Source organism: Pseudogymnoascus verrucosus, assembly GCF_001662655.1.
Source record: "Pseudogymnoascus verrucosus strain UAMH 10579 unplaced genomic scaffold scaffold_36, whole genome shotgun sequence".
Classification (NCBI taxonomy): Eukaryota; Fungi; Ascomycota; class Leotiomycetes; order Thelebolales; family Thelebolaceae; genus Pseudogymnoascus; species Pseudogymnoascus verrucosus.
This window is the reverse complement of record NW_017263687.1, coordinates 59,269-74,580: the sequence shown is the minus strand read 5'-3', so window position 1 is coordinate 74,580 and position 15,312 is coordinate 59,269. Positions and strand designations below refer to the sequence as shown.

General features: G+C 50.8%; 3 protein-coding genes across 3 annotated transcripts; all 3 read left to right on the top strand.

Annotated features, from left to right (window-relative positions):
- Window positions 1–1,114: 1,114 nt before the first annotated feature.
- On the top strand, window positions 1,115–8,341 carry FKS1 (1,3-beta-D-glucan synthase). Its single transcript, XM_018275628.2, has 4 exons — window positions 1,115–1,810; window positions 1,910–2,160; window positions 2,213–7,525; window positions 7,573–8,341. The coding sequence occupies exons 2-4, from the start codon at window positions 1,937–1,939 to the stop codon at window positions 7,940–7,942; spliced, it is 5,907 nt and encodes a 1,968-aa protein (XP_018128397.1). The 5' UTR covers window positions 1,115–1,810; window positions 1,910–1,936; the 3' UTR covers window positions 7,943–8,341.
- A 978-nt stretch (window positions 8,342–9,319) lies between these two features.
- Window positions 9,320–11,911, top strand: LCB1 (serine palmitoyltransferase component). Its single transcript, XM_018275627.2, has 5 exons — window positions 9,320–9,639; window positions 9,696–9,796; window positions 9,854–10,364; window positions 10,424–10,915; window positions 10,998–11,911. The coding sequence occupies exons 1-5, from the start codon at window positions 9,403–9,405 to the stop codon at window positions 11,223–11,225; spliced, it is 1,569 nt and encodes a 522-aa protein (XP_018128398.1). The 5' UTR covers window positions 9,320–9,402; the 3' UTR covers window positions 11,226–11,911.
- Window positions 11,912–12,750: 839 nt separating this feature from the next.
- Window positions 12,751–15,271, top strand: VE01_06173 (uncharacterized protein). The gene is made up of 3 exons (XM_018275626.2): window positions 12,751–13,294; window positions 13,655–13,773; window positions 13,848–15,271. The coding sequence occupies exons 2-3, from the start codon at window positions 13,707–13,709 to the stop codon at window positions 14,906–14,908; spliced, it is 1,128 nt and encodes a 375-aa protein (XP_018128399.1). The 5' UTR covers window positions 12,751–13,294; window positions 13,655–13,706; the 3' UTR covers window positions 14,909–15,271.
- Window positions 15,272–15,312: the final 41 nt, after the last annotated feature.

Here is a 15,312-nt window from a genome sequence, read left to right as displayed (position 1 = left end):
GGAACCCGCAGTGGGCGATTTATTGGTGGGGCGAGCCGTAGTACCAGAAACGCAAGGAGCCTGTCGAGTTGTCGAGTGTGGTGGTGGGTGTTTAGCACTGCGAAACGCTCGACAGGGGCCGGTCACTTGCCTGAAATCTTGCCTCACGCTTACCTGATGCTGTTTGAGGTGTCCCAAGTGTCCCGCGCTAAACCCCGATAGGAATGGGGAACGATGCGGATCTCAGGGGCTGGCGATAAGAAACCCAGATGTGCATGTATTTTTTCCAAGTTTTCCGCATTCGACTACGGAGTGCGCGCTGTGGGAAAAGAGGCACGACGTCACTGTCACAGGCGCTGTGGATTCCCATTGGGAAGTGCTGGAGAAGAGCGTGGAAGAAAATGCTTAGTGTGCTGTGTAGTGAGGATATTTTATGCAGTTTGCTGTGCGAGGTATTTTTAGGGGTAGAGTAGTGTTTGCAGTGACGGTCTGGTTTTCTGGTTCCGTTTTGTTGACACCGGGAACAGCGACCGGTAATAGTCTCCTACTGGACAACCAGCAACCAGCAACCAGACTCTAGAGAGGGATTGGGCTCGGCTCGGCCGTGACAACTGAGCTGAGCTGAGCTATTTGGGGAGAAATGCCCATGATGCGTGTAGAGTAGTATTCGTAGTGAAGATATCTACTCAGCTGCATACCGTTGCATTTCTATAAGAATGAAGACACCACCGACACGGCGGAATCTCTGTTCTTCTTGTATGAAAAGCCAACCATATGGATATCGCTGGTATGGACGGCTGGTAATCGCTGGCAATCGCTGGTATCGTCAGATGTGTGGATGCTTGCTCCTCTCCACCTCCAGCTCCTCCACAATTCTGTTGTAGGTACAACACCGCCGTGTACAGCCAGGACCCAGCCCTTTCCTTTTCTTTTTACCCAGCCCCAGTACACCAACCCCCCAGCCCTCTGATATGGTTGAACAGTGGAGTCCTCTGTCCTGGATGGAACAATTACAATACACCATTTCCTGCAGTAGTACTTCATTATAGAGTACACACACTTGCATTCTAAATTTAAATATACCATATTTTACTAGTAGAATGCTCTGTAATAATCCCCTTAATGCACACTCCTAGTCCTCTCCTAATCTAGTCCTGTATGTACTTTTCCCATATTTCCATACTACTTTACGCTGGGGTCGTAACTTGGAATGCCTGGTCCCCACTACAAACCACTATAGGCCAACAAACCAGCCGTGCATCGCTGTACTTGCAAAACTCCTGACATTTCGACCTCAAACTCCCATTGCTCCCTTTTCTTTCCTCACGACACCTTTAGACTCTCGACATCTTCCCAAAGGTCGTGGTCTGGTTGTCCTTTTTTTGTCGCATTTCCGGCCGTCATCGCCATTGCACCGTCGTCGTTCTGTGATTATTGCTGCGCCAACTTCACTCTCGTTACAAAGTTGATGATTGATTTCCCTTTCATCTCTCCACGCCAATAATCGCCCTCGATCCCCGACCACCATACAGACCGCCCTGTACCTGAACACCACATTTCAGTTGAGCAACCCACGTATCACGGTTTCCAGCATCAGGAAACTGAATCACTGAATCACCTAATCGTGTTCTCCCAAACTTTCTCTCCTTGACGCTTAATATTTGCCCATAATCTGACGGTCGCGACTGGTCGTTCTGTCTACAATCGCTCTTTCCTCAATCTCCGGACAACCGAACCTTTTCGAAACATCATCTATTCGAGGGAGTCCGAGCTTGCTCTCTTTTTATTACGAAGCGGAAACTTGGAATCTTTATCAATGTCAAACTAAGATGTACGTTCCAATCCCCATCCTTCTCGGGCCCGCCTCGAACGACTTGCCCTCTCCGCCGCTCTGAAGTCGTCGGATTGTTATACTGACAACGCCCAACAGTTTTGTCCTGCTCTACTGAACGCGAAAATGTCGGGTCATCCGACGGATCATTATAACGATGGCTACGGCCATCAAGATCCTCACCACCAAGGAAACACTGATTCCTATTACCAAGACGACCACCAGAACCAAGGTTACTATGATGACCGAGCGGGAGGGTACGCCGATCAAGGTTACAACGACCAACAAGGCCACCAGGGCCAGCATGGTCAAGGTCACCAACAAGGACAGGACGGGTATTACGATGAAGCGTAAGTTAAACCTCGACATCTTTCGCCAGATACTTTGCTAACTATTCTGCAGTGGCTACTACAATGCCGATACCAACAACCCGCACCATCAGGATGGTGGGTACTACGAGGGAGGCCATGACAATGGCCAGTACAACGATGGATACTACAATGACCAGTATTACGATCAAAATGGCCAGCACCCCCAAGGCCAAGGCGGCGACTACCCCAAGGGCAAGATGCGTGGAGATTCCGAGGAGGACTCCGAGACATTCAGTGACTTCACCATGAGATCTGACATGGCTCGGGCCACCGACATGGACTACTACGGCCGTGGTGATGAGCGCTACAACAGCTACAACGAAAGCCAGATGGGAGGCCAAGGCTACCGCCCACCTTCCTCGCAGATTTCTTACGGTGGAAACCGATCTTCAGGTGCCTCCACCCCCAACTATGGCATGGACTACAACAACGTTCTGCCATCTGGGCAACGCTCTCGCGAGCCATACCCAGCCTGGACTGCAGATGCGCAGATTCCTCTGTCGAAGGAGGAGGTCGAGGATATTTTCCTTGACCTGACGGCAAAGTTTGGTTTCCAGCGTGACAGCATGAGAAACATGTACGACCATTTCATGACGCTTCTGGACTCTCGCGCTTCCCGCATGACTCCCAACCAAGCCTTACTCTCCCTTCACGCCGATTACATTGGAGGAGAAAATGCCAACTACAGGAAGTGGTATTTCGCTGCTCACCTGGATCTGGATGATGCGGTAGGCTTCGCAAACATGAAGCTTGGAAAAGCGAACAGGCGCACACGCAAGGCCCGCAAGGCTGCGAAGAAGAAGAATGCCAACCCCGAAGCCGAAAACGAGGCGCAGACCTTGGAGGAAATGGAGGGTGACAACAGTCTCGAGGCTGCCGAGTACCGCTGGAAGACGCGGATGAACCGCATGTCTCAGCATGATCGTGTGCGACAAGTGGCTCTCTACCTCCTCTGTTGGGGTGAGGCAAACCAAGTCCGCTTCATGCCCGAGTGCCTGTGCTTCATCTTCAAGTGCGCCGACGACTACTTGAACTCGCCTGCGTGCCAGAACCTTGTTGAGCCGGTGGATGAGTTCACGTACCTCAACAACGTTATCACCCCACTGTACCAATACTGCAGAGACCAGGGATACGAGATCGTGGATGGAAAGTACATTCGCCGCGAAAGGGACCATGCCCAGGTCATCGGATATGATGACTGTAACCAGCTCTTTTGGTACCCAGAGGGAATTGAGCGGATCATAATGGAAGACAAGAGCCGAATGGTTGACTTTCCTCCTGCTGAGCGCTACTTGAAGCTCACGGAGGTCAACTGGAACAAGGTGTTCTTCAAGACCTACAAGGAGTCTCGCTCATGGTTCCATCTTATTGTCAACTTCAACCGCATCTGGGTTATCCACATTGGTGCTTTCTGGTTCTTCACCGCCGTCAACTCTCCGACTCTGTACACCTCCAACTACCAGCAACGACTGAACAATCAACCTTCAACTGCGTCGAGATGGTCTGCCGTAGGTCTCGGAGGTGCCATCATCTCCCTTATTATGATTGTCGCCAGTGTTTCTGAATGGGCCTATGTTCCCCGTAAATGGGCCGGTGCACAGCATCTCACAAAGCGTCTCTTCTTCCTGATCGCAGTCTTCATCCTCAACCTTGCGCCGAGTGTTTACGTGTTCGGTTTCGGTGGTCAAGACACGTACATTGGCAAAATTCTCGCAATTGTCCAGTTCATCATTGCACTGATCACGTTTTTCTTCTTCGCGGTCATGCCTCTTGGTGGTCTATTCGGAAGCTACCTCACAAAGAACACCAGGAAATACGTCGCCAGTCAGACATTTACCGCAAGTTACCCCCGACTTACTGGCAACGACATTTACATGTCGTACGGATTATGGGTCTGCGTATTTGTTCCCAAATTCGCGGCCTCTTACCAGTACCTGACACTCTCTATTCGTGACCCCATCCGAATTTTGTCGACAATGAAGATTCGCAACTGCTTGGGAGATGCTATTTTAGGGAAAGGAGAAGCTGCCAAAGTTCTGTGCCATATTCAACCGAAATTCCTTCTGGGATTGATGGTATTCACCGATATTCTGCTCTTCTTCCTCGACACATTCCTGTGGTATATTATCATGAACTCCCTGTTCTCCGTTGCCAGGTCTTTCTACCTTGGTATTTCCATCTGGACACCCTGGAGAAATATTTTCTCTCGCCTCCCAAAGCGCATCTACTCGAAGGTCTTGGCGACTACGGATATGGAGATCAAATATAAGCCCAAGGTGTTGATCTCTCAAATCTGGAACGCTATCGTTATCTCCATGTACCGCGAGCATCTCCTCGCCATCGACCACGTCCAAAAGCTTCTCTATCATCAAGTTCCTTCTGAGCAGGAGGGCAAGAGAACACTTCGTGCGCCAACATTCTTCGTCTCTCAGGAAGATCATTCGTTCCAGACGGAATTTTTCCCAAGCCAGAGTGAGGCCGAGCGCAGAATTTCTTTCTTCGCGCAGTCGCTGTCGACGCCTATTCCTGAGCCGCTACCTGTGGATAACATGCCAACGTTCACTGTCCTGATTCCTCATTACAGCGAAAAGATTCTCCTTACTCTCCGCGAAATTATTCGTGAGGATGAGCCGTACTCCCGTGTCACTCTCCTGGAATACCTCAAGCAACTTCATCCACACGAATGGGACTGCTTCGTTAAGGATACCAAGATTCTTGCTGATGAAACTTCTCAGTTCAATGGAGATGAGAAGAATGACAAGGATGCATCGAAGAGCAAGATTGATGATCTACCCTTTTACTGCATTGGTTTCAAATCTGCTGCGCCGGAATACACTCTCCGTACCCGTATCTGGGCATCTCTTCGATCGCAAACTCTCTACCGCACTATTTCTGGTTTCATGAATTACAGCCGTGCCATCAAGCTGCTCTACCGTGTCGAGAACCCTGAGGTTGTTCAAATGTTTGGCGGTAACTCCGACAAGCTAGAGCGCGAGCTCGAGAGGATGGCTCGCCGAAAGTTCAAGATTGTCGTCTCTATGCAACGTTATGCCAAGTTCAAGAAAGAGGAGATGGAGAACACTGAATTCCTTCTTCGCGCCTACCCGGATCTTCAAATCGCTTACCTGGACGAGGAGCCACCTTTGACCGAAGGCGACGAGCCTCGCCTATACTCTTCGTTGATTGATGGCCACTCTGAGATCATGGAGAACGGCATGAGAAGACCAAAATTCCGCATTCAGCTCTCTGGTAACCCTATCCTTGGTGACGGAAAATCCGACAATCAAAACCACGCTATTATTTTCTACCGTGGAGAATACCTCCAGCTTATCGACGCCAACCAGGACAACTATCTCGAGGAGTGCCTTAAGATTCGCAGCGTTCTTGCTGAGTTTGAGGAAATGGTCACTGATAACGTTTCACCTTACGCGCCCGGCTCCAAGCCTACAAAGACCAACCCCGTGGCTATTCTAGGAGCTCGCGAGTACATTTTCTCTGAGAACATTGGTATCCTTGGTGATGTCGCTGCCGGAAAGGAACAGACGTTCGGTACTCTCTTTGCTCGTACACTGGCTCAAATCGGTGGCAAGCTCCATTACGGTCATCCCGATTTCCTCAATGGTATTTTCATGACAACGCGTGGAGGTGTCTCCAAGGCCCAGAAGGGACTGCATCTCAACGAAGATATTTACGCTGGTATGAACGCGCTCCTTCGTGGTGGTCGCATCAAGCACTGCGAGTACTACCAATGCGGCAAGGGTCGTGATCTCGGATTTGGATCTATTCTGAACTTCACAACTAAGATTGGAACTGGTATGGGAGAGCAGATGCTGTCTCGTGAATATTACTATCTCGGCACGCAACTACCTCTCGATCGTTTCCTTTCTTTCTACTACGCCCATCCCGGATTCCATTTGAACAATATCTTCATCATGTTGTCTGTCCAGATGTTCATGTTGTGCCTCATCAACCTGGGTGCCCTTAGATACGAGGTTATTGCTTGCGTCTACGACCCGGATGTGCCGATTACCGACGAAAAGAACCCAACAGGCTGCAACGATATCCTGCCCATCTTGGACTGGGTTTGGCGTTGTGTTATCTCGATTTTCATCGTACTCTTCATCTCTTTCATTCCGCTCATGGTCCAAGAGGCGACAGAACGTGGCTTCTGGCGCGCTGCCACACGTTTTGCCAAGATGATGGGCTCCCTGTCACCACTCTTCGAGGTGTTCGTCTGCCAAATCTATGCAAACTCTGTTACACAGAATTTGTCCTTTGGTGGCGCCAGATATATTGGAACCGGTCGTGGCTTTGCAACTGCTCGTATTCCTTTCGGGGTCTTATTCTCTCGCTTTGCTGGACCTTCCATTTATCTTGGATCTAGGTTGTTGATGATGTTGTTATTTGCGACGATTACCATCTGGCAACCAGCCTTGGTCTACTTCTGGATTTCGCTATTGGCTCTCTGCATTTCACCTTTCCTCTATAATCCTCATCAGTTCTCGTGGAGCGACTTCTTCATCGACTACCGCGACTTCCTTCGTTGGCTGTCCAGAGGCAATTCTAGATCTCACTCGTCTTCTTGGATTGCCTACTGCCGCCTGTCGCGTACTAGGATTACAGGTTACAAGCGCAAGGCTCTTGGAGAACCATCGGCTCAGATGTCTGGCGATGTTCCACGTGCATCATTCACCAATCTTGTCTATGGCGAGATTATCGGGCCTCTTATTCTTGTCGGCATCACCTTGTTGCCATATACTTTTATCAACGCTCAAACCGGTGTCATAGATCCAAACGCAAAAGCAACACATTCGATAATTCGCGTTGCTCTGGTCGCATTAGCACCTGTTGGAATTAACGCCGGTGTCTGTGCAATGTTCTTCGCCATGGCTTGTTGTATGGGCCCAGTTCTGAGCATGTGCTGCAAGAAATTCGGTTCTGTGCTAGCTGCGATTGCCCACGCCATTGCTGTCATCATGATCATTGTCTTCTTCGAAGTCATGATGCTTTTGGAGGGGTTCAACTTCGCAAGAGCACTTATCGGTGTAATCTGCGCAGCCGCGATCCAGCGATTCCTTTACAAGCTCATCATCTCGCTCGCCCTGACAAGAGAATTCAAGAACGACACTTCGAACATCGCCTTTTGGACTGGTAAATGGTATTCTATGGGATGGCACTCGATGTCGCAACCAGCCAGAGAATTCCTATGTAAGATTACCGAGTTGGGAATGTTTGCTGGAGACTTTATCCTGGGACACATGCTGTTGTTCGCCATGCTCCCGCTTATTCTCATCCCCAAAATCGACATGGTTCATTCCGTTATGCTCTTCTGGCTCAGACCTAGGTACGTACACAAAGTGAAGTGGTTCTGAACCATGCTAACGTTCTTAGTCGTCAAATCCGCCCTCCGATCTACACCATGAAGCAGTCCAAGCTACGAAAGAGACGTGTGTGGCGCTTTGCTGTCATGTACTTTACTCTGTTCGTCGTCTTCTTAGCATTGGCTATCGCCCCTGTACTTGGTGGTGGTCAGGTCGCGGGCGCCGTAACAAGTATCAAGGAGTCGGTTGGTGCGAACAGCATGATCGGTCTCCTGTTCCAGCCCAACAACCGCACGTCTGCATGGTACAACGACACAGGACCCACGCTCACTGCGATCCTGTCATCGGAGGCCTCGGTCTTGGCCGGCGACACCAGGTCTGCTTCTAACGGTGCCCAATCAACAGGCAGCAACAACAGGAGGAGTGTTAAGTTGCTTTAGATTTACGGGGAGGGGGAACGGCTGTGTATATGTGAATAGAAGTTTTTTGGTGGATGGTGGGGGAGCAGGGGGCTCATCTCTCTGGAAAGAGCCGAATTGGGGAAGGAAGGGGGGGAGGAGGAGGAGAGAGAGATTGTTTTATTACGCGGTTCATGAATGTATTTTGAAGTTTTTTTTGGGAGGTGGGGGTGGGGGGTTCGGGATGGGATGATGTACCTGTAGAGGTTTTCGTTTTACTAGCAACCAAGTTGGCCTTTTTTTTTGTAAAATGATCGATCGCGCATTGATTGTGTTTTTGACGTGGTTTTGAGGGGGGTGGTCCAAGATAGATATTAGGACTGTGGGGATGCCTAGTGCAGCATGCATACATACAGTAGGAGAATATACAAAGCATGGAACTATACAAGTTTTTAACACGGGTGTGTGACAAGGGTTGGGTCTTGTGAGAGTGATATGGTTGGTGATGTTGCAAATGAATGTGGCTATGTCTACCTGGACATTGGCAGACCTTTCTTGAATCCCAATGAAAATGGCGCTGCCTCTTGCATCGTAGGCGGCGGTATTTCTCTCAACGTCGCAGCAAATAAGTCATTCAAGTCATCCGCGATTCCCCAAGGGAGCAGTTTTTAAGAGTTGGTACTCTGATTAAGCGGCTGTGGCGGGGGGGCAATCAATCTGGTGGTTGTTAGAAAGGGATGGTGCTCTATAAACTATATATCGAGATTAGGAATGGGAATGACATACGCAAGGAGCATCCCCCCTTTTAATACCACAGCATCTACCAACGGGGCATTCGATCAGAGCAAGGCAGTATGAGCCAGGGCATACTGAGCAGGTGAGGGGTTTGGGACAATCGACCTAGAAAATATTTATATTATCAGTTCAAGTATTCATATTTTTTATATAGACATTTTTTATATAAATTGTATATATATGGGTTTGCCAGAGGAGTAGGATGGCGACGTACACAAGGATTATCCCCCTTCTTCACACCACAGCATTTGTCCACCGGGCAATGGACGATAGCGTCACATGGTCCCCCAGGACATGCTGAGCAGGCTTGGGTGGCTTGACGGTCAGTGAGTGGTGATGCCAAGGTGGTGATGGCGCTAGCCACGAGGATGATAAGTGAGGCACGCATATTGTTTCAATTGACGAATATAACTCTCGAGAAGTTTCTATTTCAAAGGCATTTGAAAAGAGGGGAACACTCGTAGCACTGCAGATTTAATTCTAACCACGTTACCATTATGATAGGCTATTATCACAATAGCCTCCTCCAAATCCCGTCTCATCACGTGACACATACATAAAGTTGTAGCAAGTCGGCGTTTCAGTAAACGAGGTTCCGACCTCCCGCGCATCTTGCACGAGACCCTGAAGCCCATTTATCTTCCCAGGAGACAGCTACTTACTGCCGCCCAACAGCCCAGACGCCAAACCAACAACGAACACCCACCATGACAATGGAGCTCCAGGAAGCGCAGAAGCTGGTGCTCAGCTACATGAACGAGGCGGCGGACCAGTTCCAGAAGGTGCCTGGCTCGGCGATGCTGATCCGCTACGTCCGGTCCAGTTACCAGAATGATCCGGTTCGCTCGGCCATCGAGCTTATTCTCGTGGTGTTCTTTGTGAGGTACCTGCTGGCGCCGAGTTACTCGACGCATAGACAGAATTTCGTCACGCTGTCGGAAGAGGTATGTTGTGCTTGCTCTGTTTCTGGGAGGGGGAAGAGTGCTGACGGGGGGAATAGGAGATTGATGATTTGGTGGATGAGTGGACCCCTGAGCCGCTGGTGGCGCCGTTGACGGCGTTTGAGGAGAGTGTGCAGGAGAAGCTGCCGGTTATTGTTGGGTATGTGACCCCTCCACGATGCCATGCTGGGTAGCTGGGACTAATACTGTGTGTTAGCATGTCAGGACCGAAATCGAAGCTTGCCAATGGCCGCACCGTCACCAACCTCGCGTCATACAACTACTACAACCTCGTGGCCAACGAACATATCAAGGAGAAGGCGATTGAGACGCTCCGCACCTACGGCGTGGGACCCTGCGGACCCCCTCAATTCTACGGTACTCAGGATGTGCACATGAAGACTGAGGCGGACGTTGCCTCGCATCTAGGCACGGAGGCGTGTATTGTGTATGCGCAGTCGTTCTCTACGATCTCGAGTGTGATTCCTGCGTTCAGCAAGAGAGGCGATATCATTGTCGCTGATAAGGCGTGCAACTATGCGATCAGGAAGGGGCTGCAGATTTGCCGTAGCACGATCAGGTGGTATGAGCATAATGATATGGAGGATTTGGAGAGGGTGCTACAGAGGGTTGTGAAGGAGCAGGCGAGGAAGCCTCTTACCAGGCGATTCATCGTTACTGAGGGTCTCTTCGAGACAGTCGGTGATTGCGTTGACCTGCCTAAAGTTGTAAGTCTATCAATATTACCCCTTTGACTATCAGAGCTCCATGCTAACAATGCCCCAAGGTTGAACTCCGCCTCCGCTACAAATTCCGCCTCATCCTCGACGAGACCTGGTCCTTCGGCGTCCTCGGCCGCACCGGCCGCGGTGTCACGGAAGCCCAAAACGTCGATTCCTCCTCCGTCGACATGATCGTCGGCTCCCTCTCCGGTCCCCTCTGCGCAGGTGGTGGTTTCTGCGCCGGCTCCACCGACATCGTAGAGCACCAACGTATCAGTGCCGCTGCTTACACCTTCTCTGCCGCCCTCCCAGCCATGATGGCCACGACGGCGAGCGAGGCGTTGTCGATGCTGCAGACTATGCCGGAGATCTTGGCGGGGTGTCGTGAGAATATTAAGGCTATGCGTGCACAGCTTGATCCGAGGAGTGATTGGATCACGGTTACGAGCGCGGTGGATAACCCGATGGTGTTGTGTGTGCTTAAGCCGGATGTGGTGAATACGAGGCGGCTGAGCATGAATGACCAGGAGCGTGTGCTGCAGGAGTGTGTGGACGAGGTAAGCTCTTATTTTCCATTTTCCATATTCCTCGTGTTCTCGTATTGTTTCCTCGGAAGGGGATGATTGCTAACCCGGACAGTGTCTTGCAAACGGAGTACTTATCACCCGCCTCAAGGCTATGCCAGTCGCCCCATCCAGCACCGCCAAGGAGCAGGGATGGCAGCTACAGCCCGCGCTGAAGGTGTGCGTCACGACGGGCCTGACGAAGAAGGAGACCGAGAAGGCTGGTGTGGTTATCCGGCACGCGGTCACGAAGGTGATGACGCGTAAGGCGAACAGTAAGCTCGTCGTACCCCCTACTGCTTAAGTGAGGGTCAGTGCGGAGAGGGTGTATTGTATAGATTATGAAGAGCTCTGTCGGGAGACGGATGGGGGTTTATATACAGGGGGCTGTACGGGCTACACGAAGATGCATTATTATAGATGGGGGGATTATGGACGGTCTGGCCGTGATGGCGAGGACTATGTTTAATGTCTAATACTGGTTTATCCGATACTGAAGCCTGCTGGATATGAGTCAGTGCTGTGTCCTATTCTACTGTGAGTGTTGGCAACACCTTGGGGGTCATCCACAAACGCTTAACTGCACGTGATGTCCGTGGAATCCCTTCCGTTACACGTGTTCTGCACACCTCATCCGAGTTAGGTCTATCGATAGTGTTGCTCTCAACTCATGCCCTTCCCGTATCAGTCGTTCCTGACTAAAGGGGAATATCCGGGCGAGACCCGCCTCTAGAAAACCTGTTGAAACAACGGCGGCTGATACTTTCTTGGAAAGTACTCCCAACGCAGTATCTTTACTGGAGTTATGCACCTGAGCGGGGGAAGGTGGGACGGGAAGTACAGTACAACATCCGCCCCGTAGACACAGCCATCGACTTTTCACGAGCTTGCTGCCTACTTTCCAAGGAACTCGAGGGGGAAAGTCGTCGTGGCCCTGGCTGGCTTAGGGCAGGGGTTGGGGAGAGATCGGCAGTTTGTGAGATCGTGGGAAAAGGCTTGGCGATGGCGGAAAAGCTTGGCTGTGTTCACGCCTCGTAGGGCAGACGCACATCAATTCGCTGAGTGCAATGCCCTCTCTATATGTGCAGTTTATTCTAACAATTGCTATAGCATAACAGAATGCAAATATCTTCTCTGGAATCCCCAAAAACCCTTTGGAAACCCGACGGCTTCCGGTGTGGTGGCCCTCACGTGGAAACTGACTTGATATTGGTTGACATTTGCTCTGGACCGAAAAAAGAAAGGGCGAAGGGCAACATGACTCGTTACCATCAAATCCATGATGTCGGTTGAGAGCTCTCCCTTTTCTTCCTTGCCAGGTACCCGCACCACTGCACCCAATGAGATTTTGTGAGTAGAAGCCCTAGAACCCCTAGGGTTTCACCAGCTCTGTGGAAGGTGTACAAGGGCGTGGAAGGGTCCTCTCAGTATCCTCTCAGTATCCTCCCAGTGGACTACGACCGGATAAACTGCCTGTCTTCCACTGGATGGGCTTCGGTGGTACGCTACAGCTTGTCACAATGCTGAGCTGCTTCACTGTCACTCGCGGAACCAAGAACAGAGGCAACTTGGTAGCGACGACAGACTCAAAACGCCAAGCATAATGTTTGTCAATAGACGCTCCGCCCCAGCTATTCTGTCTTTGTCCCTCTGGTCGGGGTGGCTCTTTTATTCTCCCCGGACTTTGTGCCGGTGGTTGGTAGTGTATGCTTGGAAGAGTCCAGACCGACGGCAAGGGACCCTCGCTGTCCCTATGGACGGATCTTCTGTGCCTGTCCCGGCGTCCCCACTGCTCCCCACCATTATCACTGCGGCACCCAAGTACGAGTACATACTAAACTTCCATACCGTGTGCGTACGTGGGCCGTCGAGGACGTTGCCGCTGTCTCCCCACTGAAAACACACTCTTTTTGATCACTTTTGCAACCAAAAAGTTGAGCCAGTTTGCTCTTTGTGTGCTATAGTATGACTATGGTGGGTCAGAGGGCAGGGCCAGAGCGCCGCTTTCTGTTCGAACGTATTTGAAGTCTTCTGTCCCCCCAGCCTCGCGCTGATTCTTTCCTCTTCGTCACACTTTCATTTTACAAACGCCCACCGACCACGCAAGCCCTTTTTCTTGTAGTCTGCGACTCGCCCATCAAAGCCTCTGGAGGATATTCAATTCGCTTTCGATAACCTCCTGTCCATTCCTTTCAGTCGCATCTACAAAGCTTAGTCTTAGCCGGTCTTCGTCCCTGCCTCGTATCAAATTGCTCCTGCTTCGGATCACCCAAAGGTCATTCCTTCATTATAAATCTTCGATTGCGCCTGTGGCTGCATCAGATTATCACATTCTCTCGCTTCAGCAAAGTCTGAAGATATAGACACCTAGGGGTATGTCTTTTACTTTCTTATCATATGTCAAGATTCCCAAAATCAGATGCTTCTTGTTGATTTTGATACGTTTTATTTGAGTCGAGGTTGTGAGAGAACCCATGGTTCATGAGCATCGTGCCTGCCTAAAGGGTTGCTTCCGAGGGATAAATGAGAGTGGGCATGCAACACAGTCGCGCCAGAGGACAGGAGATAGTTTGCCTTAAATTCTTAATAAATTTCACCACATGGCTATACCCATAGCACAACATTCCAAGCATTTTTACCTTTCTGCCCTCACACGCTCGCTTTAAGGCTCTAGCAGTCCTTACGGAACTCCTCAAACTACCATAGAAACTTGCTGACAGCCGTTGCGAATAGTCAATACCTCTCCAAAAATACACATCTCAGGACTCCTATCCAGTTTCTCAATATGAAGACTGCTACTCTTTCTCTCGCGGCCATCTCGCTGCTCCAGCTTGCTGTCGCTCAACCTCACAGTAAGTAAAGCCACTTTTAAATCCTTCAACCTGGCGGAGGCGCTATTCAAGGATTGGTTACTAACGAGCCGTAGGACGCCATGCCCATGAGGCTTTCCATGCCAAGAAGGATGTGACTGTTCGCGACAACTCTAACATTGCCCACGTCATTGTCTACGTTGATCAAAACGGCACCCCTGTCTCCACCACCACCAACCTGCCTGCCGCTCAGACCGAGGCCCCCGCCGCTCCAGCTGCGCCATCCCCAACTCCCGAGGCAGTTGCGCCAGTCGTGGCCGACAAGGTAGCTGACACAAACGCATCGTCGGCATCATCTCCATCCGCCTCTGCGTCATCCGCTGATGGTTACGGTCTCACATACAACCCATACAACAAGGATGGCACCTGCAAGACCGCCGACCAGGTCCTGATGGACTTCGGTGGATTTGGAAGCGGTTTCTCTACCGTCCGCACATATGGCACTGACTGCAATACCGTCTCCACGGTGGTCGCTGCTGCCAAGGCCCACGGTATGAAGGTTTTCCAGGGTATCTACGATATCGCTGATATCTCTGGATCTGTCAATGACATTGTCTCCGCCGTCAACGGCGACTGGTCGATCATCCACACCATCTCCGTGGGTAATGAGCTTGTCAACAGCGGCCAGGCATCTGCCTCCGCCGTCGTTGCCGCCATGAGCTCTGCTCGCTCGCTCCTCAGAGCCGCCGGATACACCGGACCAGTCGTCACCTGCGACACTCTCGTCGCCACGCTCGCCAACCCAAGCCTGTGCGACAACGCCGACTACTGTGCCGTCAACAGCCACCCCTTCTTCGACCCTAACACCGATGCCGCCAGCGCCGGAACCTTCTTGACCAGCTCGATTGAGAGCCTCAAGTCGAAGCTCGCGGACAACACCCAGACCATTGTCATCACCGAGACCGGCTGGCCATCCCAGGGAACCGCCAACGGCCGTGCCATCCCATCGTCGTCGAACCAGCAGACCGCCATCGCCGCTATCAAGTCGGCGTTCGAGTCAGCCCCAGCTAGTGTCATGCTCTTCAACCCTTACAACATGATGTGGAAGACCAGCAATGCTGACCAGTTTGAGGCTGAGCAGTGGTGGGGTTTCCTCGGCGACTGCCCATCTGGCTAGATTTGCACTCCCGTACCTGTTGTGGGGTTCATGGTTTCGGTCTCGGGGCTGTGTCGTGTATTCTTAAGTCGCTTTTTGGAAAGTTGATGGAAAGAGTATCCTTAGCACATGATCCTGTTGTCTTCCTACCCCCTGGGGTAGAGATAGATAGACGTTCCTAGAATTCTTATTCTTGACCGTTTTTCGTTGTTTGTTTTTTTCTGCTTCATTGTAGGCGGGAAAGAAAGTTCACTTCTATGTATATACCTATTGTGCGTGCACGGAGGGCTGTTGGTATAGTTGTCTTGGTGGGTGGCTTGAAAGTTAAAGAGATTTATTTACGAAATAGAATGAATATAGAAAATTATGATTCCAAAAGTCGAGTACATGTATAGTTTTGTTCAACATCTCAGTGACATACGTGG

Bases quoted from the DNA above. Each gene is read 5' to 3' on its own strand.
- FKS1 (XM_018275628.2), top strand. From the start codon at position 1,937: ATGTCGGGTCATCCGACGGATCATTATAACGATGGCTACGGCCATCAA. The intron at 2,161-2,212 runs GTAAGTTAAACC...ACTATTCTGCAG, and splicing joins GACGGGTATTACGATGAAGC to TGGCTACTACAATGCCGATA. The intron at 7,526-7,572 runs GTACGTACACAA...TAACGTTCTTAG, and splicing joins CTCTTCTGGCTCAGACCTAG to TCGTCAAATCCGCCCTCCGA.
- LCB1 (XM_018275627.2), top strand. From the start codon at position 9,403: ATGACAATGGAGCTCCAGGAAGCGCAGAAGCTGGTGCTCAGCTACATG. The intron at 9,797-9,853 runs GTATGTGACCCC...ACTGTGTGTTAG, and splicing joins AAGCTGCCGGTTATTGTTGG to CATGTCAGGACCGAAATCGA. The intron at 10,916-10,997 runs GTAAGCTCTTAT...TAACCCGGACAG, and splicing joins TGCAGGAGTGTGTGGACGAG to TGTCTTGCAAACGGAGTACT.
- VE01_06173 (XM_018275626.2), top strand. From the start codon at position 13,707: ATGAAGACTGCTACTCTTTCTCTCGCGGCCATCTCGCTGCTCCAGCTT. The intron at 13,774-13,847 runs GTAAGTAAAGCC...AACGAGCCGTAG, and splicing joins TGCTGTCGCTCAACCTCACA to GACGCCATGCCCATGAGGCT.